The 21,593-nt window shown below is 41.5% G+C and overlaps 1 protein-coding gene across 2 annotated transcripts in view; it reads right to left on the bottom strand.

Annotated features, from left to right (window-relative positions):
- The window catches only part of CYYR1 (cysteine and tyrosine rich 1), an 82,019-nt gene extending 69,236 nt beyond the window's left edge, over window positions 1-12,783 (bottom strand). The window contains exons 1-2 of one of the 2 annotated variants that reach the window (XM_074971183.1): window positions 12,494-12,783; window positions 8,117-8,219 (exon numbers count right to left, since the gene is read on the bottom strand). In XM_074971183.1, coding sequence (XP_074827284.1) covers window positions 8,117-8,219; window positions 12,494-12,563 — 173 coding nt within the window. In that variant the 5' untranslated portion in view covers window positions 12,564-12,783. The remainder of the gene's footprint in view (window positions 1-8,116; window positions 8,220-12,493) is intronic. The other variant, XM_074971172.1, reaches the window with a different exon arrangement.
- Window positions 12,784-21,593: the final 8,810 nt, after the last annotated feature.

Below are 21,593 nucleotides of genomic sequence, written 5' to 3'. Positions count from 1 at the left end.
TAGTACGGTGATAAACACAGCAACAGCTATGACTGTCCTACTGGCAGTTACCAGTGGGCTGTTAGTTCTAATTGTTAATCATTTGTTGCAGAAGACTGTTTAGGTAACAGTGTAATAAATCTGCTGATTTGTTTTTCCTAATCCACATGTCCTGTATTTTTGTAGGTGTAGCAAATGCCTGGGCAAGGACAATAACATCTCATTATGAAATATCAGCAACTGAAATGTATATCAAATTATCTGAATGAAATGAAGCCTAAATGAAAGGCCTCATCTGAGGCCTAGATTCTTTAGATTTAAACCTTGCTTCACCTTAAAGTACAATGAAAGACTTAGAGAAAAATGTATTTCAAGCTTCCAAACAAAGCTGCTTCCCCTTCCTCAGAACCCTTCCAAACCAGTCTGTGGACATGGTCCATTGCTGAGGGAAGTATATCTTGTATCTGTTGAAAAGATGGCAGAGTTGCCATTGTAATGTACCCTGTCTTAGGGCCCCAGTGAATTTCTGCCTGAGCCAGCACGAATTCTTCCTAGGGCTCGGGCTGCAACACAGACCCTGTACACCCCTACAATGTAGGTTGCAGCTTAAAAGCCACCTTGAGGCTCATATTCATTACACAAAGAAAGGGCTCATTCTTTAATGAGACTGTCATTAACAGTCGCTAAAGTAATTTGGGAGGATAAGTAGGTTTATTGTGACAATAATTCTTGGGAAGGCAAACAGGACAAAATTTAGTTTTGTTTTATAGAATATAAGATGATTTAATTGATACAATCTAAAAAGTACTTCATTACTACTGACCGTAAAGCAGAGTTCAAATTACATACAGGAGTACACGGATGCTATTTTCCTAGATACACCAGAATATCAAACACAATCTTAAGGGGTCACTATAACACAAACCTAGAAGAGAACCCCAAGACTCAGAACAAAAGTCTCTTACTCACAATTTTTCAATACATAGGTAGGGCCCTACCAAATTCATGGTCCATTTTGGTCAATTTCACGGACATAGGATTTTAAAAAATAATAAATGTCATGACTTCAGCTATTTAAATCTGAAATTTCATAGTGTTGTAATTGTAGGGGCCCCGACTCAAAAAGGAGTTGGGGGGGGGGGTGTCACAAGGTTATTGTGTGTGTCGGGGGGGGGGGGGGTTGCAGTACTGCTACCCTTACTTATGCGCTGCTGCTGGCAGTGGCGCTGCCTTCAGAGCTGGGCAGCTGGAGAGCGGCGCCTGCTGGCTGGGATCCATAGGTGCTGGAACTAGTGGTGCGGGGAGTGCTGCAGCACCCTCTGGCTTGAAGTGGTTTCCATCATATATAGGTTTTACAGTTCAGCACAGAAATAGGGAAGGCATGGCATAGTATGGTATTGTCACCCTTACTTCTGTGCTGCTGCTGCTGGTGGGGCGCTGCCTTCAGAACCGGGGGCCCGGCCAACGCAGCCACTCTCTGGCCGCCCAGCTCTGAAGGCAACACAGAAATAAGTGTGGAAATACCACAACCCCCCTAAAATAACCTTGCAACCCCCCTCGCACGACTCCCTTTTGGGTCAGGACCCCCAATTTGAGAAACACTGCTCTCCCCTGTGAAATCTGAATAGTATAGGGTAAAAGCACACAAAAGACCAGATTTCACGGCCCATGATGTGTTTTTCATGGCTGTGAATTTGGTAGGGCCCTATACATAGGTGCCCCAGTTACGGTTGCCAACCCTCCAGAATTGTCCTGGAGACTCCAGGAATTAAAGATTATGTCCAACCCAAACTGGCAACCCTACTACCAAAGTCCCATGTCTACTTTATAGAGTAGATTCTGGGCCTCTGTAGGAGGTAGAAAAAGAGGCAGAAAAAGGGCAGAATTACCTCCCTTACAGAAAGAAGCAGTCTAGCAAAAACAAATCAAAACTACGTTATAAATTGCTAAACCAAAATAATCTAAAACAAAGACCATTTATAAAAGCTCACATGATTTATATGGCTAACTGACATTTTTTGTGGATAAAAAAAAATTACTGTCCCTCTGGTATTCTTTACATGAAATAAACTATATTAGAAGATAATGAAACTCTGTGGCTGCCGGATACAGATATTAATTTGCCAAAGGTCCCATTCTCCTTCCACAGAAATCAATATCCACTATATTACTTGAAACATATTGTACTCAAGTGAAACAGCATTAACAGTACACCTACCATATAGCAATTTTGAAAGCATTATTGTAAAGCTGACATTTTATTTCATTCCTGGAAATATGCATAGTCAAGGATTAAATTTTAGTCAATAAGCTGATGTCTCCAAAAAAAATGTATAAGGATGTGAAATACTGCTTCTTGTGTCAGAAACATATTGTGTTATTGTCGTCATAAAACTGTAGAGAATGAAAGCCACAACTTTTCATTTTTGACTGATTTTATTCTCCTACTGTCCATTTGAATTACATATTTCACATGGTATACATAAGCAGCCGCAAGAAGCAGCAAATGAGAGCTGAATTGTGATTCTGTAGCCCTCTTTCAGAATTTCAGTTTACGTTAATGAGTCTTAGGAATTAGTACAAAGTACAGGGTAGGAGCCACATTGTTAACAAGAAGCTTTCTATTTCTGGTCAGTCACAATACGGTTAAGATTAAATGGCTGAGAGATATGAGAGATGTTATTAGATTGTTTCACTGCAGTTCCTCTTAGGTTAGGACTACACAGCATAATCTGGCACAGTGATATTCAGACTGAGGCTCACAAGCAGCTCTTTAATGTTTCTTCTGCGGCTCTTTGCATCACATGAAATTAAAACAGTGTGTGATTATGAACCAATCAGGATGCTTTCACAGGATGCTTTCACTGTCTTATTAACTAATTGTAGTTGATAAAATAATAATACTTGGAGGCAGTCATTTTGCTGTGAGAATATATATATATCTGTATGTATAAAAATAGTAAATGAAACAAGGAATGCACACGACTGTGGCTCTTTTGGAGTAATGTTGATTGCTAATTTAGCTCCCATATCACTGATCTAGAATATTGCGATTTAGGAGAAACATTTAGGCTTTAAGGCTATTAAGGCTTTTGACAGTGTACACAGAGACAGTCTCTGGAACATTATGGCTTACTATGGAACACTAGCAAAAATACTTGGAATAATCAAAGACATATATGAGAATGCTAACTGCACAGACAGATAGTGATAACATCACCTAAATGTTTGCAGAGACAACTGGAGTAAGGCAAGGGTGTATTATGCCCCACGGCTGTTTGCATTGGTCTTTGACGGCATCATGAGGAAAGTAACTGCAGAAGGCAACTGAGGTATTTTATGGACAAATGATAAAGTACAATTGAATGAATTTGTTTTTGCTGATGACAGTGTCTCGCTCAGTTCAACGCCTCACCTAATGGAAGAAAAGACCCTGGCTTTGGTAGAAATAGCAAAACAAGTTGGTTTGTTTATCAACAAGGGAAAAACAAAATATATCACTATCAATGTTCCAAAAATCAACAGTGCAAATAAATGGAGAAACACAAGAATAAGTAAGTCACTTCACGTATCTAGGGGGTGAGATGTGCCATGATGGTGACACTATGCAATGAATATCAAAATAGCAAACTCTTTTAATAAATGTTAAAAGATTTGGAAAAGTAGAATGATCAGCACCAATACAAAAATACTAATTTTTAACACTAGCATCATATTGGTCCTTGTTTCCATGACTCTGCTCCATGAACATGTAACAGCAATTGATAAGATGATCGATTTATTCCAAAGTACATGCCTGTGGACAATTTTCAGAGTCCACTGGAAAAAGTTCATTATAGTATCAGAAATTCTAAGTAGAACACACCAACTTAAAGCATCATATGGCAAGACGAAGACCATGGTCATATTTAGGGCACACTTTAAGGATGACACCTAACACAACTTCCACGTCAAATGATAACATGGACACCCTCTGGAAAGTGAAAGATAGCATGATCTAGAGAAAGGTTACATAGAACAGAGAAAGAAACTAAATCCATCGACACTCAGAAGCCAGAACAGACCAACACAAGACCAAAACAAATGGTGAAAACTGACTTATGCACCTGATGGTGCGGGAGAAGAAAGAAGGAAAGAAAAGAAAGGAAAGGAAATTTAGGAAGAATATTTAGTCTTGGCCCTCAACAGGGCTCTAAATAAATAGGAACAGATGGAAATAGCCTGTTGTCTCATAAGAATGCAGCTTTTGCAGGTCAGACGGTTTGAGAGAGATTATTTGCATTACAGTAGCACTCAATATATGTTACCTCTGAAGGGCTTTCAGATGATAGAGGCCTGAGGAGTGGAAGGCTGAATTTGATACTCATTCTCTCTGTCATGATAGCACGTAAAACTACTTCTAGTGCATTGAGTAAGCCTTTCCCACATATTTTTGGCATCTTTATACTAACTCCCAACACTCCACACAAGGGTCTTCAGACTCTACCCCCTTCACCTCATGGTTCAAACCCCACTACATCCACTCCCACAGGGGAATCCTCCCACTGGAAACCAGAATTAAACTCAGATGTAAAGTTTTATAAATAAGTCCTTTAGGCTTGCAATAGGGTGGCCCTTATGCTTCTGAAAAGTCACAAGCACAAAACTGTAATTGCCAGAAAATTGACATTTTATAATCAAATGTGCTTCTAGTCATGTGAACCACTGAATATTGAAATTAAACCTCTTTTAATCAGTGTATTTCAAGCAGATTGTAAAAAGTTTTACAATATAGATGCAAATGTATCTCTTAGCCAACGGTTGCTGAGCATTTTAGAATTTATTATGAATTCTGAATTTCACTGTATTTATTGTGAAGTACATAAACCCGGTCTCTGCCCATACTCCTAGTTTATCCAAGACACTCTGAATGTTCATGCACTTTTCCTTCATATCAACTGTCCACACAAAACCATGAATCAACTTAATATACATTTCTTATTCCAGGTCACTGATATCTGAAATGAACAAAATCCCTGTTCATCACAACCCTTGTTGAACTCAGTCAGTCACCTTCCTCATTTACATACTGATTCCAGTCAGAAGTACCCTTTGCTTGAAATCACATATCTTACTGCATATGCCATACTTTCTGCCATTACATATTCTTTTTTTCCAGTTCTGCAGCTTGGAGTATGCACAAAAATTTTATATTGAACATATCTGCCTTTTTTCCTTCCATTCTTTCTGTCCCTCTTCCTTCCTTCCTGCCACAAAACGCAGCCCCCAGACAGTAATAAAAGTATTTTCCCCTGAAGTTCACATAATACCTGTCAATTCACTAATCAGACTGCTACTTTCTCACCATTTCTTTTGGATTTGTTCAGCGTCCTCTTTTGCAAATCACAGATTTCTAAGGTTTTTATTTGCCCTGCATTCCATTTGGTTTTTGGTATCACTGGAGTGATGTGTTGTATTTTTCAGTCCAAGCAGGACTCAAAATAATCAGTCCTTTACCAAAGGACTTCATAAACTTTGCAACAAAATACATCCCTTAAACTGCCCCGACAAACAAAGGAGCCTGGACTGATGGCTATGCCGAGCTGGCCTTTAGATTTGTAAAGCTTGCAGTGCCACTTCTCACTAATTCTGAAGCCTTGAACATCAGTGACAATCTCAGCTTTCATTTTCTTGTCTACCTTTTAAGTAGACATTTCCACTTCTTTCTTTTGTGAAAATATCCCTGAGAATATAAACTGATCACGAGGGTTAAACCTTTGCCAGTGATTTTCCTAAATACCCAAGGAATTCATTACCCAGGAGCGGTGTATGGGGACACAAACCCACACCCTCAAGTCCCTCAGTTTTTTGGAGGACCTAGGTCTGGTCAAATGACAGTCGTCAAAAAATTATTTGGCTTATTTCACACCATTTTGTGACTAAGTTATTCAACATTTTGCCCCATTATTCACCCAGCTCTGGGAAGATGCCAGACCCACTGAGAGCTGTGGGTGCGACTGAGGCTGAGGGTGCTACCTAAGATGCTACTGATGGCACAGGATTTAGTAATGCAATCTCCCCCAGACAGTCCTTTGCAACTGAGACAGCTCCATTGTTAAGCACTCAGCATGGCCTCTGGCTACAAAGAGGGGCAGCTCAATAAAATAAGAGACTGACTGGTGTAATGGACTGTAGAAACTTCCCCAGTCTAACCCTCGCTGTGACACTACCTAGTTCCCTGTGTGGGCTCAGTCAAGTCACTTAATCTATCTTAAACTCTCCTTCTCTGTTGGCATTTATAGTGGTCTCATCAGTACTGGTATCTTAGCATTTGTAAAAACTGGAATAATGTAGATGCCTATTTCACAGAAATGAGGTGACAATTAGTGTTTGCAATGTTCTATCAAGCGGTAAAATTCATCCAAATGCACACAAAATCCTCCACCGGCCCAGCAACTCCCAGGTCTCAAACTTATTTTAGATAACTGTCCATTGCAAAACTGTTTATGCATTGTTTCCAGTCTGTGTAATAAACACCAAGAAAAGCAGGTCGGCTCTACCTCCTGCAGCTGAAGGCGCTGTGACCTGAAGTCTTCCTCCTATCCTCGCCCTTTATATAAAATGGGTCTAATCTTGCAGGATGCTAAGGAATCATTTTGTTGACCCTCCCCAAATCCCTGTGCTGAGCACTGTTACCAGGAAGGGCAGAATTGGTTAGGTTTGTGGGGCAGTGGAAGATTAAAATTGTTCTTCAGGCCCACCCAACGACGATATGGTTGTCTCTGATTTGATATCCTTTGCTAACATTCCCACCACTCTATGCAAGACATACAGACTGGAGCTGGAATAGGGATCTCAGAAACAACAACCCCTCTCTCTCTCTGTTAAAAAATGAGGAAACATCCTTAGAATGAGTTTTTATTACATAGAAAAGAAAATTAAATTGGAACATTTTATTCCCTGGGTGGAAGCAAGAACCTATTTTAATTCTCAGACAATACCAGGAAATCTTGAATACGTGCTCTCCTATTTCCAGAGGAATACAAGATTCTGACACTCTATTGTTAGATTATGTACTTTTGTCTAAAAAATTTCTAATTTGGTCCAAAGGCCTTGGATAAATTAAGATAATATCAATATGCCTGCTCCTTCAAAGCATGATGAAGTATGCTGACTGGAAAAACTGATATACTCCCCATGTTCTAGGACCAAAACAGAAGAAATTTTTTTTTTTTTTAAAGGCATGATATACGTCTCTTTGCTACTCTGGTTTTGATCAAGAATATGTAACAAATAACTCTCACGGTTTGCATTCTGAAAGTTAAATAGAAAGTATTGATGCAATTGCTAAACACAATTTGCAGTGCAATTTATCACAGAATACCATTATATGTTTTAACGTTTGCTTTGTTCTGATGCACATGTGGAACACTTACTGGCTATCACTACATTTAGACACTGAGCCTACAATTAGACTTGCTAGTGCAGACCTGTACACCTACAAGAAACCTTACTGATTTCAAACAGGGCTGCACTTGGGGACAAAGATCTGCATTAGTGGATTTAATTACAGGATTGGGATCTGTTTCTATACATGCATGTTGAATGGAGAATTTAACCCTCTTTTGGTATGGGTATATCCTTGTTTCCGCTCCATCAGCAACCATTGTTTTTTACACATACCACAATGTGCGACACACACTAGAACGTGAAAGGACCAGCAGACCCTAATCTGAAATGTTTACAATGAATTCTAACTAAAGACAAAACACCAGTTTTCAAAAGCATGAACAAATGACACATGCTCAAAACAGGAAGATCAAATTTACAATAATCTAGCCCACTTATCAAATGCCTTTGTTCTGGTCTGTCCTTGGTTTGAATAAATCAGTGTAGCTCCAATGATCACAAAGAATTTACATTAATTTACACAAGCTGATGATCTAGCCAAATCTATTGACATGAATACATATTTTAAAAGTATACAACACTTGGATTTCATGGGACCATTAAGGGTTTTTATTCTGGAAATATTTATAACGTTATTAGCAGGAAACAATCTTGAAATGTTTATTGCCAAACAGTTTTCAGTAACCTAAATTTACAGCAAGCCACGAATACAGGGCATCAATTTTCTCAAGAAAGTGACAATACTTACGAAAGGACATTCCCAATATAGGCATAATACGAGCAGCAGTAGGGGGTAGTCCCATCACAGCAGTAAGCTTTGCAGTCATTGTCACACTGAGCAAGACAATCTTCTGCAGAATAAAAACAACAATGCATTCTCAATAGTAAAAAACTATACAGCAAAGCTTTAAAGAAGATGCATTGTAGCAGCTTTTTGCATTGAACCAGTCACTGATAGGACTTCACTTGAGGTTTGATCTGATTCTGCAATCAGAACTCCAGCAGAATTCCAACTGGCTTGAAGAGTACATCTTCAGGTGCCACTGTATATCTGTATTTTTCAGTCTGGCTATATGGGCTCTCTCCCTCTGTTTTTTAAAAAAGAATTTCAAATTTCCAGCAGCGGAAACCCATTGTCTTAAGGCACCATCTGCTAGCTAAGAACAATTGAAGCACAGTGCACTTTGACTCCTCCCCCACTAACCCTGTCTCCAAATCATCCTCTGTATTAGAGGCCGCAAGCAGGGTAGTGTAGGAGCTGGCTATGCCACCATAGAACACCTTTGTGCCCAGGGAACGCCTAACGAGAAGGATACAACCACTTTTGCCCTCACCCCTCCCAGTCTTTTAATGTGTCATTTTCTGGGAATGACAGAATAATCAAACTGTAAAAAGAAATACAATCAAAAGGTTAGCAAACAAAGAATGAATATCCACATATTGAAGAAAGAGAAAAGTTTTTCACTAGCAGTGGTTTTGTTGTTGTTTTTAAAGAAACAAACCAGTCCTCCTAAGTAAAAGCCACAATCCAAAGTTCAGGTTCTCCTCTGAAAAAGTAGCTCTGTAAAATTGTTATTGCAGTGTTCCAAGTTTATTGCATCTCACTGATCTCCAGTGCAATTTTGTTAAGTTTACACATCAAGATGTTTTTCTGTCATAAACCCAACCTAGGCTCTGGAGTCTACTTGGGTTCTTTCCATCTTCTAGGTTATTAACTCCAGTAATGAAGATTCAACAAGCCAAATTAATTCCTTAGCTAAACACATGCAGCCCCATTGAGGGCTTAATTGGAAGACAATGGATTTGCACAAGTGCAATTGAGGGTTTTATTTGGAGACTTTTGCCCCTATGCAACTACAAATTAAGCCCTTGTTGACATTTCTGCATTAGTTTTCAGTGGGGCTTCTCCTGTCAGTAAGGTCAGGCCCCATATGCTTCAGAGCCTTGCTTCCTCACAATAATTAACATAGCAAAGGAAGTGGAAGAATCCTACAACAATCATCTACATGGCTACAGCAATCACTGCCTCCTGGTTTTACTGGTGCTGGGTCACCTAGCTGATAAGGAGGGATTTAAAAATCTTGCAGTGCTCATTTAGGGGGAGTGAGTGAGTGAGCAAGCTACTTTAATTTTTGGCAGCATTAGAGAGACTTAAAATGGGCATGATTTCCTTTTTGAGAAAAAATGAGGAGTCCTTGTGGCACCTTAGAGACTAACATTTATTTGGGCATAAGCTTTCATGGGCTAGAACCCACTTCATCAGATGCATGGAGTGAAAATACAGGAGCAGGTATAAATACATGAAAGGATGGGGGTTGCTTTACCAAGTGTGAGGTCAGTCTAACGAGATAAATCAATTAACAGCAGGATACCAAGGGAGGAAAAATAACTTTTGATGTGTTAAGAGAATGGCCCATTACAGACAGTTGACAAGAAGGTGTGAGTAACAGTAAGGAGAAATTAGTATGGGGGAAATTAGGTTTTGTAATGACTCAACCACTCCCAGTCTTTATTCAGGTCTAATTTGATGGTGTCCAGTTTGCAAATTAATTCCAGTTCTGCAGTTTCACATTAGAGTCTGTTTTTGAAGTTTTTTTGTTGAAGAATTGCCACTTTTAGGTCTGTTATTGAGTGACCAGAGAGACTGAATTGTTCTCCTACTGGTTTTTGAATGTTATGATTCCTGATGTCAGATTTGTGTCCATTTATTGTTTTGCATAGAGACTGTCCGGTTTGGCCAACCTACATGGCAGAGGGGCATTGCTGGCACATGATGGCATATATCACATTGGTAGATGTACAGGTGAACGAGCCCCTGGTGGAGTGGCTGATGTGGTTAGGTCCTATGATGGTGTCCCTTGAATAGATATGTGGACAGAGTTGGCATCGGGGTTTGTAGCAGAGTTTGGTTCCTGGGTTGGTGTTTTTGTTGTGTGGGGTGTAGTTACTGGTGAGTATTTGCTTCAGGTTGGGGGGCTGTCTGTAAGCGAGGAATCCCATAGAAATGTCCTGTACACACTCTTCTCATTCAAAGAATGTAGATGATCAATTATTTGATCAAGCAACACAAATGAAACAAATTATCAATTTAAATTATCAACAATAATGAAACTTCCCCAAAAGTGGCAAAAGTTATCAGCCAACACACAAGATACTCTTATGTGAAAGAATAGTGCTATGCTTAATTGTTAACTGTACAAACCACAGAATCTCGGTAGCTTCTGATTGATAATTGTACTGTCAATTTTAAAGTTACTGAGTCAGGAAAGCACTTAAGCATGTGCTTCACTTTATCCATATCCTTAAATCCCAAAGAGTACGGTCCTGAATAGGGATTCTTTCCTGATTTGAGGCCTCAGTACTTTTCAAATGAGGGCAATATGAGGTAAATTAGTCCCCTTGGGCTAAATTCAGACCCACTTTAAGTGGCAGCTACTCCATTGTAATCATGGGATTTGTATAGCTTTTTTTTTTTTTTTAAATAACGTCTCCCACCATTGCAGCGCCTCCTTCCTGTATGGCAGTGGTGGGCAACCTGCAGCCCGTCAGGGTAATCCACTGGCAGGCCGCCAGACATTTTGTTTACATTTGTACAGCTGCCCACAGCTCCTTGTGGCCGCGGTTTGCCGTTCCCGGCCAATGGGAGCTGCGGGAAGCGGTGCGGGCCGCAGGGACATTCTGGCCACCGCTTCCCGCAGCTTCCATTGGCCAGGAATGGCAAACCGCAGCCACCGGGAGCTGTGGGCAGCCATGCAAATGTAAACAAACTGTCTGGCGGCCTGCCAGCCGATTACCCTAATGGGCCACAGGTTGCCCACCACTGCCGTATGGCAATGGCAGACATGGGACTGGTTTTCGTGTTTTGTTTTTTTAAAACCTACCATGTCATGTACACCTCCTCTGTGTAAATTTACATGGCAGGTGGTAAAAATGCTGTCACCTGTCTGCAATAGCACTGCCAATGTGCTTCCATTTGTGGTACTGCAACTGTCGAAGGACTGCAAGAGAGACTCATACAGATACAACCATGGAGCTACGGATGCTTACACCTGGTCCGAGTTTGGACTGAACACAGACAACAATTTCCTGAGGTTCCAGGTTTTATTTAATTGCAATTAATATTAAAAGGTTAAATGCACATCCACTTCAGTCTACACTACAAATAGCTCATAAACTAATTATCTACTGTAATAAAATGAGAGAAACAGGATAAAGTGAAAAGAAAAGGAGGACTTGTGGCACCTTAGAGACTAACAAATTTATCTGAGCATAAACTTTCGTGAACTACAGCTCACTTCATCAGGTGCAGGATAGGGTCCTAAATTACTACAACATGAGCATGTTGCATAGGGGAGGATGTTTGGAGAAGCTTTTATTATTATTATTTTGGTTTAGTTCAATTAATTTTAAAGATAATTAAATGTGATTGTTATCAATTTAAAAATCAACATAGTAAAGACAAATGTAATTATTCTCAGGAGCAGATGACAGAGCTAGGGAAAATGTGCCCTTACTTTATTTGCTCTAATTATCGGCAATTTTAAACCTGGAGTGGCACCTGGGGTGGAATACACAGGGTTTTCCTCTGCAGGTAATCCACTGAAAACTGCTCATCCTGGTGCGAAAGAAAAGCTGCCTGGATTCAGAGTCGCTTAGTAAAACTGGGTTGAGCAATTCCACAGTCACTGCAGCACGTTTGCCAAACAAGCCCCTTTCCTCTTCTGAAAGGGGCTGGTCCGAGTCCCAGGCGGGGGGATGCCGCTCTGTGTCCGAGGCAGACAGCCCTGCTCACCGAAACCCCTCAGGGGACGGGGCCGGACACGCGCCAACTTGCAAGAGGGGAATCCCGCTGAAGCGCCCCAGGCGCCGGGAACTCGCCCTTGGCCCGCCACCGCGGCGTTCCGCGGGCTTTTGCCGGAGGCTGGCAAGCCCTGGCACGTGGGCAGGGGGAGAGCAGAACAGCTGCTGCAGGATGGACGCGGTGCAGCCCTGGCCTGCCCGCTTCCCCGAACCGCTCTGCCTCGCTCACCCAGCCCCAGCCCCCGCCCCGGGCTCCCCGGCACCCCTGCAGCCGCCCCCCAGCCCCCGACAAGCGGCACCTCCGCCCCGCGCCTTCCCCACTGACCTGCGAGGACAAAGAGCAGCACCAGCTTGGGAAGCAAGTCTCCTTGGCCGCCCCGCTCCGGTGTGTCCATGCAAGCGGGCTGCGGACTGACAGCGGGACTGCTCCTCCTCCGCTGCGGGGCAGAGATGGGCCCCGCGGGAAAGCAAAGGGCGCAGCCGTGGCTGGGGGCCTGAGCTGCCGCGTGCGCCCGCCCATCAGCGGGGCGCTGCCCTGCACTGCGGAGCGCCGCCGCCGGCCGGGCCTCTCACGCCACCTTCGTCTTGCTGCTGCCTCTCGGGCCTGTCCGGGGCTCAGGTTTCGGCTCGGTGGGTGGCACTGACGTGTGTACAGAGGCAGCGTGTCTGCCCGCGCGCCCTGGCTGTGAGTGGGGGCGGGGGCGGGGGGGCGTTCACACAGAAGCGAGCCGATGGTTTTAGGAGCCGAGCTTCGCAAAGCGCCCTGCGAAGTTACGGCACGGGCACGATATACCAAGCAGCTGTAGTTGCTGATGTGTCTGCACGGGCGGCGGGGAGCCGCGGAGAGCACACAACAGCCCAGCCGGTTGCATTCCGCTGAAGCAGCCCTTTCTCTCACTAGGTGTGGGGGGGAGACATCTAGATGACTGTGAGCCTTTCCTCCTGGGCTGCTCCTCATATAATTGTTCAGCTGGTGCCACAATAGCTTGGGGGGGGGGTTCATAGCGGGCGCTCTGAAAGCAGTCGTTATACATTAGATGGAATACGCAGCACAACCCCAACGTAGCAGTGTGCTAGGCTGTAACTTGATAGAAATCACACACCTTACATGACGGCAGATGCACCTGTCACTTGAAGGAAGTCCAAACAGTTTATCCCCAGACTCTCACTACATACAGCAGAAGCTGGATGCTTTGGGTCAATTTTGAGGACAATTTTTGAAATCTAACAAATTACTAAATGTAGATCCTGTAAATCCCAGCACCCACAACTGATGGGTGCTGGTGTGTATATCTTTTTGTTAATTGTTTTGTACCTGCTGAATGGAGCAAGTACAAGAAAAACATCCATCCATCCCTTTTACTCTATGCACACTCAAACAGCTGTACTTAATTGTTTAGAACATATAGGAACTGCCTGTTATCAGATATGTATTCCGGTGTCTGACCTGTTATTTGTTGCTTACCTCTCTGCTCTGGCTTTACGTCAGACTAGCTTCGAAAAGCAGAAGTTACCTGGAGGATTTTAGAAGTTGCCATTGGCATTTGCAAATACAGACCTCCCTCTTGACTGACATTGTTGCTATACCTATGATAAACCAAAGGCAACTGTGGCATGTAATTACCTAATTTGTGGTTAGTTGTTTTTTTGTTTGTTTGTTTAGATAATGGCATAGAGAGTACACTGATAAAGTTTGCAGCCAATACCAAATTGGGAGGGGTTGCAAATGCTTTGGAGGATATGATTAAAATTCAAAATGATCTGGACAAACTGGTTCAGAAATGGTCTGAAGTAAATAGGATGAAATTCAATCAGGATCAATGCAAAGTACTCCCCTTAGGAAGGAACAATCAGTTGCACACATACAAAATGGGAAATGACTGCACAGGAAGGAGTACTGCAGAAAGGGATCTGAGGGTCATAGTGGATCACAAGCTAAATATAAGCTAACAGTGTAACACTGTTGCAACAGGCCTGCATGGCTCTGCTAATTAGGTGGGTGGCCCTCCATTCTGTCATGTGCAGCTGCCCAGGCGCATATCTTAGAAGGAACTATTTGTGGACTACCCGAATGGAGCTTGCGGACCACGGTTTGTGAACCTCTGGTCTAAATAATACTTAGTCCTTCCATGAACACAAGGGACTGGACTGGATGACCTCTTGCGGTCCCTTCCAGTCCTACAATTCTATGATCATCTACCATAAAAGCCATAGTTTAATTTTTGGCACCAGTCCTGCTCCCATTGATGTCAATAGAAGCAGGATCAGAGTGGTGAGTGGCTTGTGCGCATTCAACTGTAGGGGTTTGGACAATGGTTGTATTTGTACCTGCTTTTTATTTTTTTTTTTTAAATCAGACATAGTATTCAGATCTGATTTTTCTGGATCTACTGGAACTAGACTGCCTATTTTGCTTGCAGCCAGATGGACAGAATCAACATATGAAAAAGTGAATATAAAACAATGTCCACTGTAATGTTTTTTCACTACATCTAAAACACTTTTCAAACATGATTACAGGCCTGTGTACTTATTACACAGTTTGTGGACCTATTTATATTAAGAGAAACTAAAAAACTATATTACCTGAGGAAAATTATAGCATGGTTTTACCTATTGTAGATGATATTAAAAAAATTGCTGTTGATATTGAATAAGAAAATTGTTCTACAACGTAAGCTGGAAACAATATCTTCAAAGTATTTGTCAAGTATGAATCCTACAACCATATATAAATATTTCAGTTAACCTTGTTCAAGAATTAATGGCGATAGGGCCCGGAGGCCAAAATATTTAGCCTATGACCTCAAAGAAACAAAAACCACCCACCAGTCTGTCTTTGTAATGAGTTATATGCTAAGAAATGCACTTTGAAATATTAAAGAATGCACACACAAAAATGAGAACAATCCACAGGTGTTTTTGTTCATAAAAGGCCTGTTGTACATGCATCTATTGGTGGCTAGGAGGGGGAGGACTTGGGGAGGAGAGAGGGATTTAAGGACTTTTTGGGAATATGTTACTTCCCCTCCTCAAAAAAACACAAAACGTTAACACCCCTAAGGCAAATAAACACACAACCCACACACCGACAAAAACACTTTGCAAACCTGTGGCTTTGTCCACCATTCATTTATTAGCATGTATTTTATTTGTGTTAGAAATTAACCATTAAAACAACCCTCTTTTCCTTTATGTTCTTGATTACCATGCAGCATCTCACTTGAGTTAAAGGCTGGAAACAGCTGAACGGTGATTTAAATTATAGTGATTTACAGACCAAGTGGGTGCAACTTCATCAAATTCAGTAGGGTTGCACCTGTTTACTATGTCTGAATTTGGCCTCCTGGCCAACATTTATGCCTCAATAATTTGATAGTTTATCTTTTATCCATTAAATAAATCATTTAGTTTTATCAACAGATACATTGCTTTCACATTTGCTATCTCTGCTATCAGATTGATGAGATTCAGATCTCATACATAAAAAACTGGAGAATCTGCTGATTCTTCTAGAGTTATTTTTAAATTAATCTGCATCTACACCAATAATGTCAAAATACTTTCACTGGCATTTATTTTCTTCTTCTCAGGTTTTTTCTTTTGACTCCTTTCCTGATTCCCTTTAATCTCATTGCTGCTTGTGCTAAATCACTCTTCAGTATACCCTAATTGAAATACTCGCTGGGTGGCTCTTACCATGACCTGGCTTCTGGCCTAGCCAGGGGACACGGCCTCAGGGGGCGGGGGGAAGAGGAGGAACAGGGGGTAGAGGCACAGTTCCGGCGCTGGTGGTCCCCAAATTGGCCAGGATCCCTGGGCATGGGCCCCGTAGGTCCATGCATTAATTCACCAGTGTGTATAACCTAAATAAGATTAGCATTAGGCTCATAGTCATGAAGATGCTTGTTAACAAACATTTCCAGAAGTTTTCCCCAATCACAGACAGCATCCCCTGACAGCAAAATCATATTACCTGAAATGGTTTTCAATAAATGATCTTGAAAACCATTTCAGGATTGGGGAAATTTTGTAAAGAGGACAATGTGCTAGCCTAGTGCTAGCCGTCAGGGATATTCTGAAGAGACATTCCCTCTCCCACTGTGTTAATGTCTTGAAACTCACTTTAATCAGGTATCACTCTCTGTAGCTGAATCAGCAGTTTAGAAATAGTAATTACCTTAGGAAGAGTACAAAAGGCAGTACAAAAGGTTATGAGGACAGTCTCTGAAAGTGGTCAGTATTGTACAAGATGATTCAGCAGAACCTGTAAAACTCCCATAATGGATAATTACACAGTAACATGCCCCTAGGGGATGCTTCATCCTAAACCCAGGCAGTTAGTGGTTGGCTGGCTTGTGCCCTGAAACATGAGGGTTGATACCCCTTATACGTATTTACTTAGTCAGTAGTGGAACTACAGATATTACTCTTACAAAAAAGGATTAGACAGTATCCTACTAAGTTCTTTTCTTCAATATCTATTGGCAAGGAGTCTATTGATAAATTATACTTTTTGCAGTAAAGTATTTCCTTTTATGAGTTTTACATTTGGTATCTCCCCATTGCCTTATCATGAAAGGATAAATAGGAGCATCTGATTTGGAGGATCCAAACACACACTAAGAGAGTCTTCCAGTTGACTTCCATGTTAGCTGGATCAGTGTAGAAGTTCTTATACATTCATTGTATAAACTTTTACTTATCTCCTTTCTACTCTAGTCTTTCATGCTTCTAATCAGTTTCACTGATATTATTTTGATATTGTCTATTTCTGATATATCTTTTTTGACATAAGGTGAATACTGAACATAATATATAAGATGGATATGGCATGATAATATTTTCTGTATTGTTCTGTATCCTTTTCTTAAAGTAAGAACATTTTGTCATGGCTACTCAACTCCAATTATAAGGATCTTAGGCTCCAACGGGCTAGTTTTATATAGTTATCAAAATATTAATTGTTATGACACAGGAAGTAGGTGTTTAGTTTCTTCCATCACAAAAGTCCTCTGTGTCTACACTGGAAGCTCTCAATTTTTACTACTTTACAAACCTTCTTGCTGCCTCCTTCAAGGTCTCTCAGGCTGAGAAAGACTGGACGGGGAATGAAGTTTGTCAGTGCAATTCCATAAATCACCCTAAAAGAGTGCTGCTGAATGATGCTCAGCACTCCTTTTTAACGTTAGCTACTGAAGTCAGTGGCTATAACCCTATCACAAGACAGGAGTAATGTACCTTTCATACCCCTGACATTGTCATATGACTGGACCCAGGAAACACAGACCACAGTCTATTACCAGAACTCCTGAGAATAACACCTTTGTTACATCCCTAGTTGTTGCTGAATATTAACATCATAAGAGAGTGTTATGTAACAAATATAATGTTCTTATGAGTCCTGGATGTGCCTTGTGCCCTTTTATTGAACCTAACTGGCTGAGCGGTTTCTTTTCTGTAATTTATGGAAAACCTAGAGAAATCCTCAGACAGCCTAATATGCACAAAAGCTCAAAGCAGCAAAGGAGGAGGGGTGTTTTTCTTATTGTCTGCTCATCAGACATATTTTGCTGTTCATACCAAGCATTTACCTATAGGAAGAATAGACAATAGAATTCCTCTGGCATTGTTTCTAATAAGGGTGAGGTGTTCCTCAAAAAGGCTATATACTTTCTGTTAAAGCACCAAATGTCCATTTATAAACCTGTGCCAACAGAATGCATTTGGAAAAAGGCTGAATTCCATTCAGCCTTGATAATCACCATTTAAAAATACAGGCATTCATGTTTTTATTGCTTTCCTTAATGAAACATTTATTTAATAAACCCAAACTAATTAGCAGTGCTTAGTGAAGCTTAGCAAATGGTAACAACATCTGGGGCTAATTCACTAGCCACAGGGATCTTGGACATAGGCATTAACATTGCTATATTTCCCTTACAACCCCTCTCCCGCATCAAAACCTTCATAATTCAAAATTAAGGTTGATAACTTTGGGCATTAAATGGTTAAGGTTCCACATTGATTTAACTCTTTCCCTTAACATGTACACTGTAATTAGGGATGGCTAAATTGTCTGGACTCCAGTAAGGAACATCACATATTGATCCAGACTTTTTAACTAACAGACAGACAGACAAACAAACAAATCAAAACCCTCTAGCTCTGAAGCCATGGGCCCAATGTCAGGTAGGCATAAATGTGACTTAAAGCCACTTTTGCTCTCTCTATGCTGAACCAGGAGAAAGAGAGCCAGTCCCAAGGGTTTGGCCCTGCATTTCTAGAATCTTTGTAGAGAAAGTGTAATATCGGGTTTTAGTGTGATACGCTAGGAAGTATGTTTCATGGAAGTCCAGTTATCTCCTTTTCAAACAAAGTTAATTGTTTACAAATATACAATATGCTATAATCTTTGTAGGAATTGTCAGCCTCTATAATGTTTAAAGAAAGCAAAGAAAAACTTGGAGACATGCCAGAAGGCGAAAGTTAAGGAGCTGTTCACAAGCAGAAGATGAATACCCACTTGAGGGCAGCCAACTGTTATTTCAACAAATTTCAACACTCTGCTCAATCTAAAATGTTCTTTTTCGTTTCAGATGCATCATTCTGAGCAGTGCACCCACAATGCAATGTTGAGTCGGAGAGTTAAAAACATACTTTGGGGACAGACAAAAATTTCAGTTGGCCAAAAAATGTCCGTGAGGGAAACGATGCATGAAGGTATACAAGGCAACTGTCTGGTATAGCATTATGGTTTTCTCCCACCTGAAGTATAGTATATTTTCCAGTGCATTAAGTCCTATTGTAACTGTTTTGGTTACTTAGCTCTCGGTGATTCTGGTATAATGAAGGGAGTCTGTATTTTGGCACCATGTTAAAGTGATTCTACTGGAATTTATTTTCTTTATGAATTGTACAGTGAAGACAGCCAAAAGTCACTTTTTCTGCTTAATCCAGCAAGGAAACTGTACCAACCTGAAGACTGCTGGCGCAGTGTCTGACCATAACTGGAGCTAATTAGTTTTTGGCAATTACAGCATTCAGAGAATTTTGGCTTTGCAAAAAATTGACTATCCAGTCCTATTCTTTGCTAATTTAGTCCATATCTGAAAATATTTCACCATAAGTGAACAAAGAGCAGTCTATTAATTATGCACTGTTCTTTGGAATTTGTGCATCACTGATGAGATGAATACACATATATGTTATGTCATATACATGTATTCAGCAGTGAATACACTTGTTCAAAATCTTATGTATGTATTCAACCAAACAATGGAGAGCAGTTTAGAACAGCTGCAAATTCTCAGGGCCTTAGTGCTCCAAACCCTGCAGCTATGTGATATCACAAATCTCAGTTTTTATACATTTTTTGCCGCTCTCATGGTTGTCATGGGTCTGTTGGGGTGGTATCAGAAGGGGCTCCCACCCACACCAAGTCCTCTGCTCTGGTGGAAAAAGGCTTAGTCCTTCCTCTTCCAGGATGGATTCCAGCCTGCACTGAAACAGGCTGCACTGGTCCAGGAGTGGGAGGCCTTGGTCCACCCAAAAAAGTAGCAATGGTGACCCGAAGCCCAGCAGATAAATCATGTTTATGATCCCTGCCATTACACGCCTCCCCCCCGAAAAAAAAATTTGTTAATTGTATTAAAGTAATGAGAGCTTGTAGTTAACAATACTCAATCATTACATAACACAGAAACTGGAGTCTGCTGTTAACTGCAGTCTGCACTACAGAGCTCTGACCTTCTAAATTCTTTTGGCCTCTATCTCCACACCTCACATCCTTACGCAACAAAGCGGCTCCACACACCAACCTGGGGCAGGGACAAGGTGGAGCCCCATGCTAGGGTATGCCTCGGGTCCCTGATTGCAACTTTGCAAATTCTAAAGGGCTTCAGTACAGTCACATTAAATCAAAGCCTGGTATGTGCAAAATACCCACACATTTTCCCCTCAGTATCAGCCATAGAAGTGTAGAACAATTGACAAGAACTAGGATACTGTTACCGTTTAAAACAAACTCCTTGTAAAAAAACCCCACATAAATCTATTTTTCCAAATGATAAATAGGACTGTATGCAAAATACAGGCCCGGTCCTGTTATTCAAGCCTTGCTCAGATTTACAAGCTTTTGCTCTGACACAGAGTAATCAAGGAAGGAAACCTCAGCACCAATACAATAGTTCATGCCCATGTCATCCACATAGCTGATTTGCAGTTGTGTATTGTTGGGTATACAGTTGAAAGTAATGGACTCAGCCTGATAATCCCTCCTACATTGGTTTTGTCCCCTGTGGGTTTCCATCATAGATACTCACTACACATACTCCCAATATGGTCACTTCTACCATCTCTGAAATACAGCAGAGCAGAGTTATGCAGAGGTCTCCTCTGGATTTGCTGTTCTCTTGTGCTGGTTCTCCACTGCTTGGCACATCAACACAAATCCATCACAGTGGAATTTCAGTATACCAGACCCTACCTAATGCTTCTGTGTAAGGCCAAGATCATTCCTTCCCTCATCAAAGCCCCTCCTCTGCAAGATTACCTAAGGAAGATTTCCCCCCGCCCCCCCCCCAGCACCCCTGCCATGTTATTCCATCAGGGGATTGGAGGCTGGCATCCACAGAAAAGACCACAGGGCTGCCCCCAAGCCTAGTGGATACTTTGGGATGGCCAGGGCAATCCATGCAGAGACTCTGTGCTGCCACATTATGTCTGGGCCCTGGCAGGCCTTCTCCATCCCTGACTCCTTGGTAGCTCCAAAGCTCCATCTAAGCTGTGCTACCAGGGGACACACCTGGTTGCCACAGTCCCTAGGACTCCCTGAGACAGGAGCAGGGCTATGCAGAAAAGATAATGCAGCCTGGCACTTTTTCTTTTGTATTCCAGACCATTTGTTTACATTTGCCCAGCTGCCTGCAGCTCCCAGCGGCTGCAGTTTGCGATTTCTGGCCAATGGAGTGGATATCTTGAAAATCTAGCTCCAGTGAAAATCTTTGCCCTACTTTGGTGTCCAGCCTATTTGTATGCCACAAATGGCAAGTACTAGAAATTTTTCCTTTTTCTGTCTTCACTGTCAATGTTGTCATATAATTGATCTAAACTTGTGAGAGCTGGCCAAATGTTGCTTGCAATTACATGAATATAAATCCATAGTAATTCCAGTTAAATCAATAGTTACTCTGATTTAGGTAGCTGTAACTGAGTAGAATTTGGCTTGCTGTTTGTAAAAGTCACAACACAGAGTGAACATATCCTTATTGGTTTCCTTTGTTGTATCTGGTGTTCCTGTCTGGTAAAACTATTAACCTTCTGTACCGCACTAATAATCTCCTTCTTGTCATACATTCCTGTGATAAACTCTTTGCAGTTATGCTTAACTTCTTATGATGATCAAAGGTTATCTAATCAGTTGA

Source organism: Natator depressus, chromosome 1 (assembly GCF_965152275.1).
Source record: "Natator depressus isolate rNatDep1 chromosome 1, rNatDep2.hap1, whole genome shotgun sequence".
Classification (NCBI taxonomy): domain Eukaryota; kingdom Metazoa; phylum Chordata; order Testudines; family Cheloniidae; genus Natator; species Natator depressus.
The sequence above is the reverse complement of the archived record's forward strand: the minus strand, read 5'-3'. Positions and strand labels throughout refer to the sequence as shown.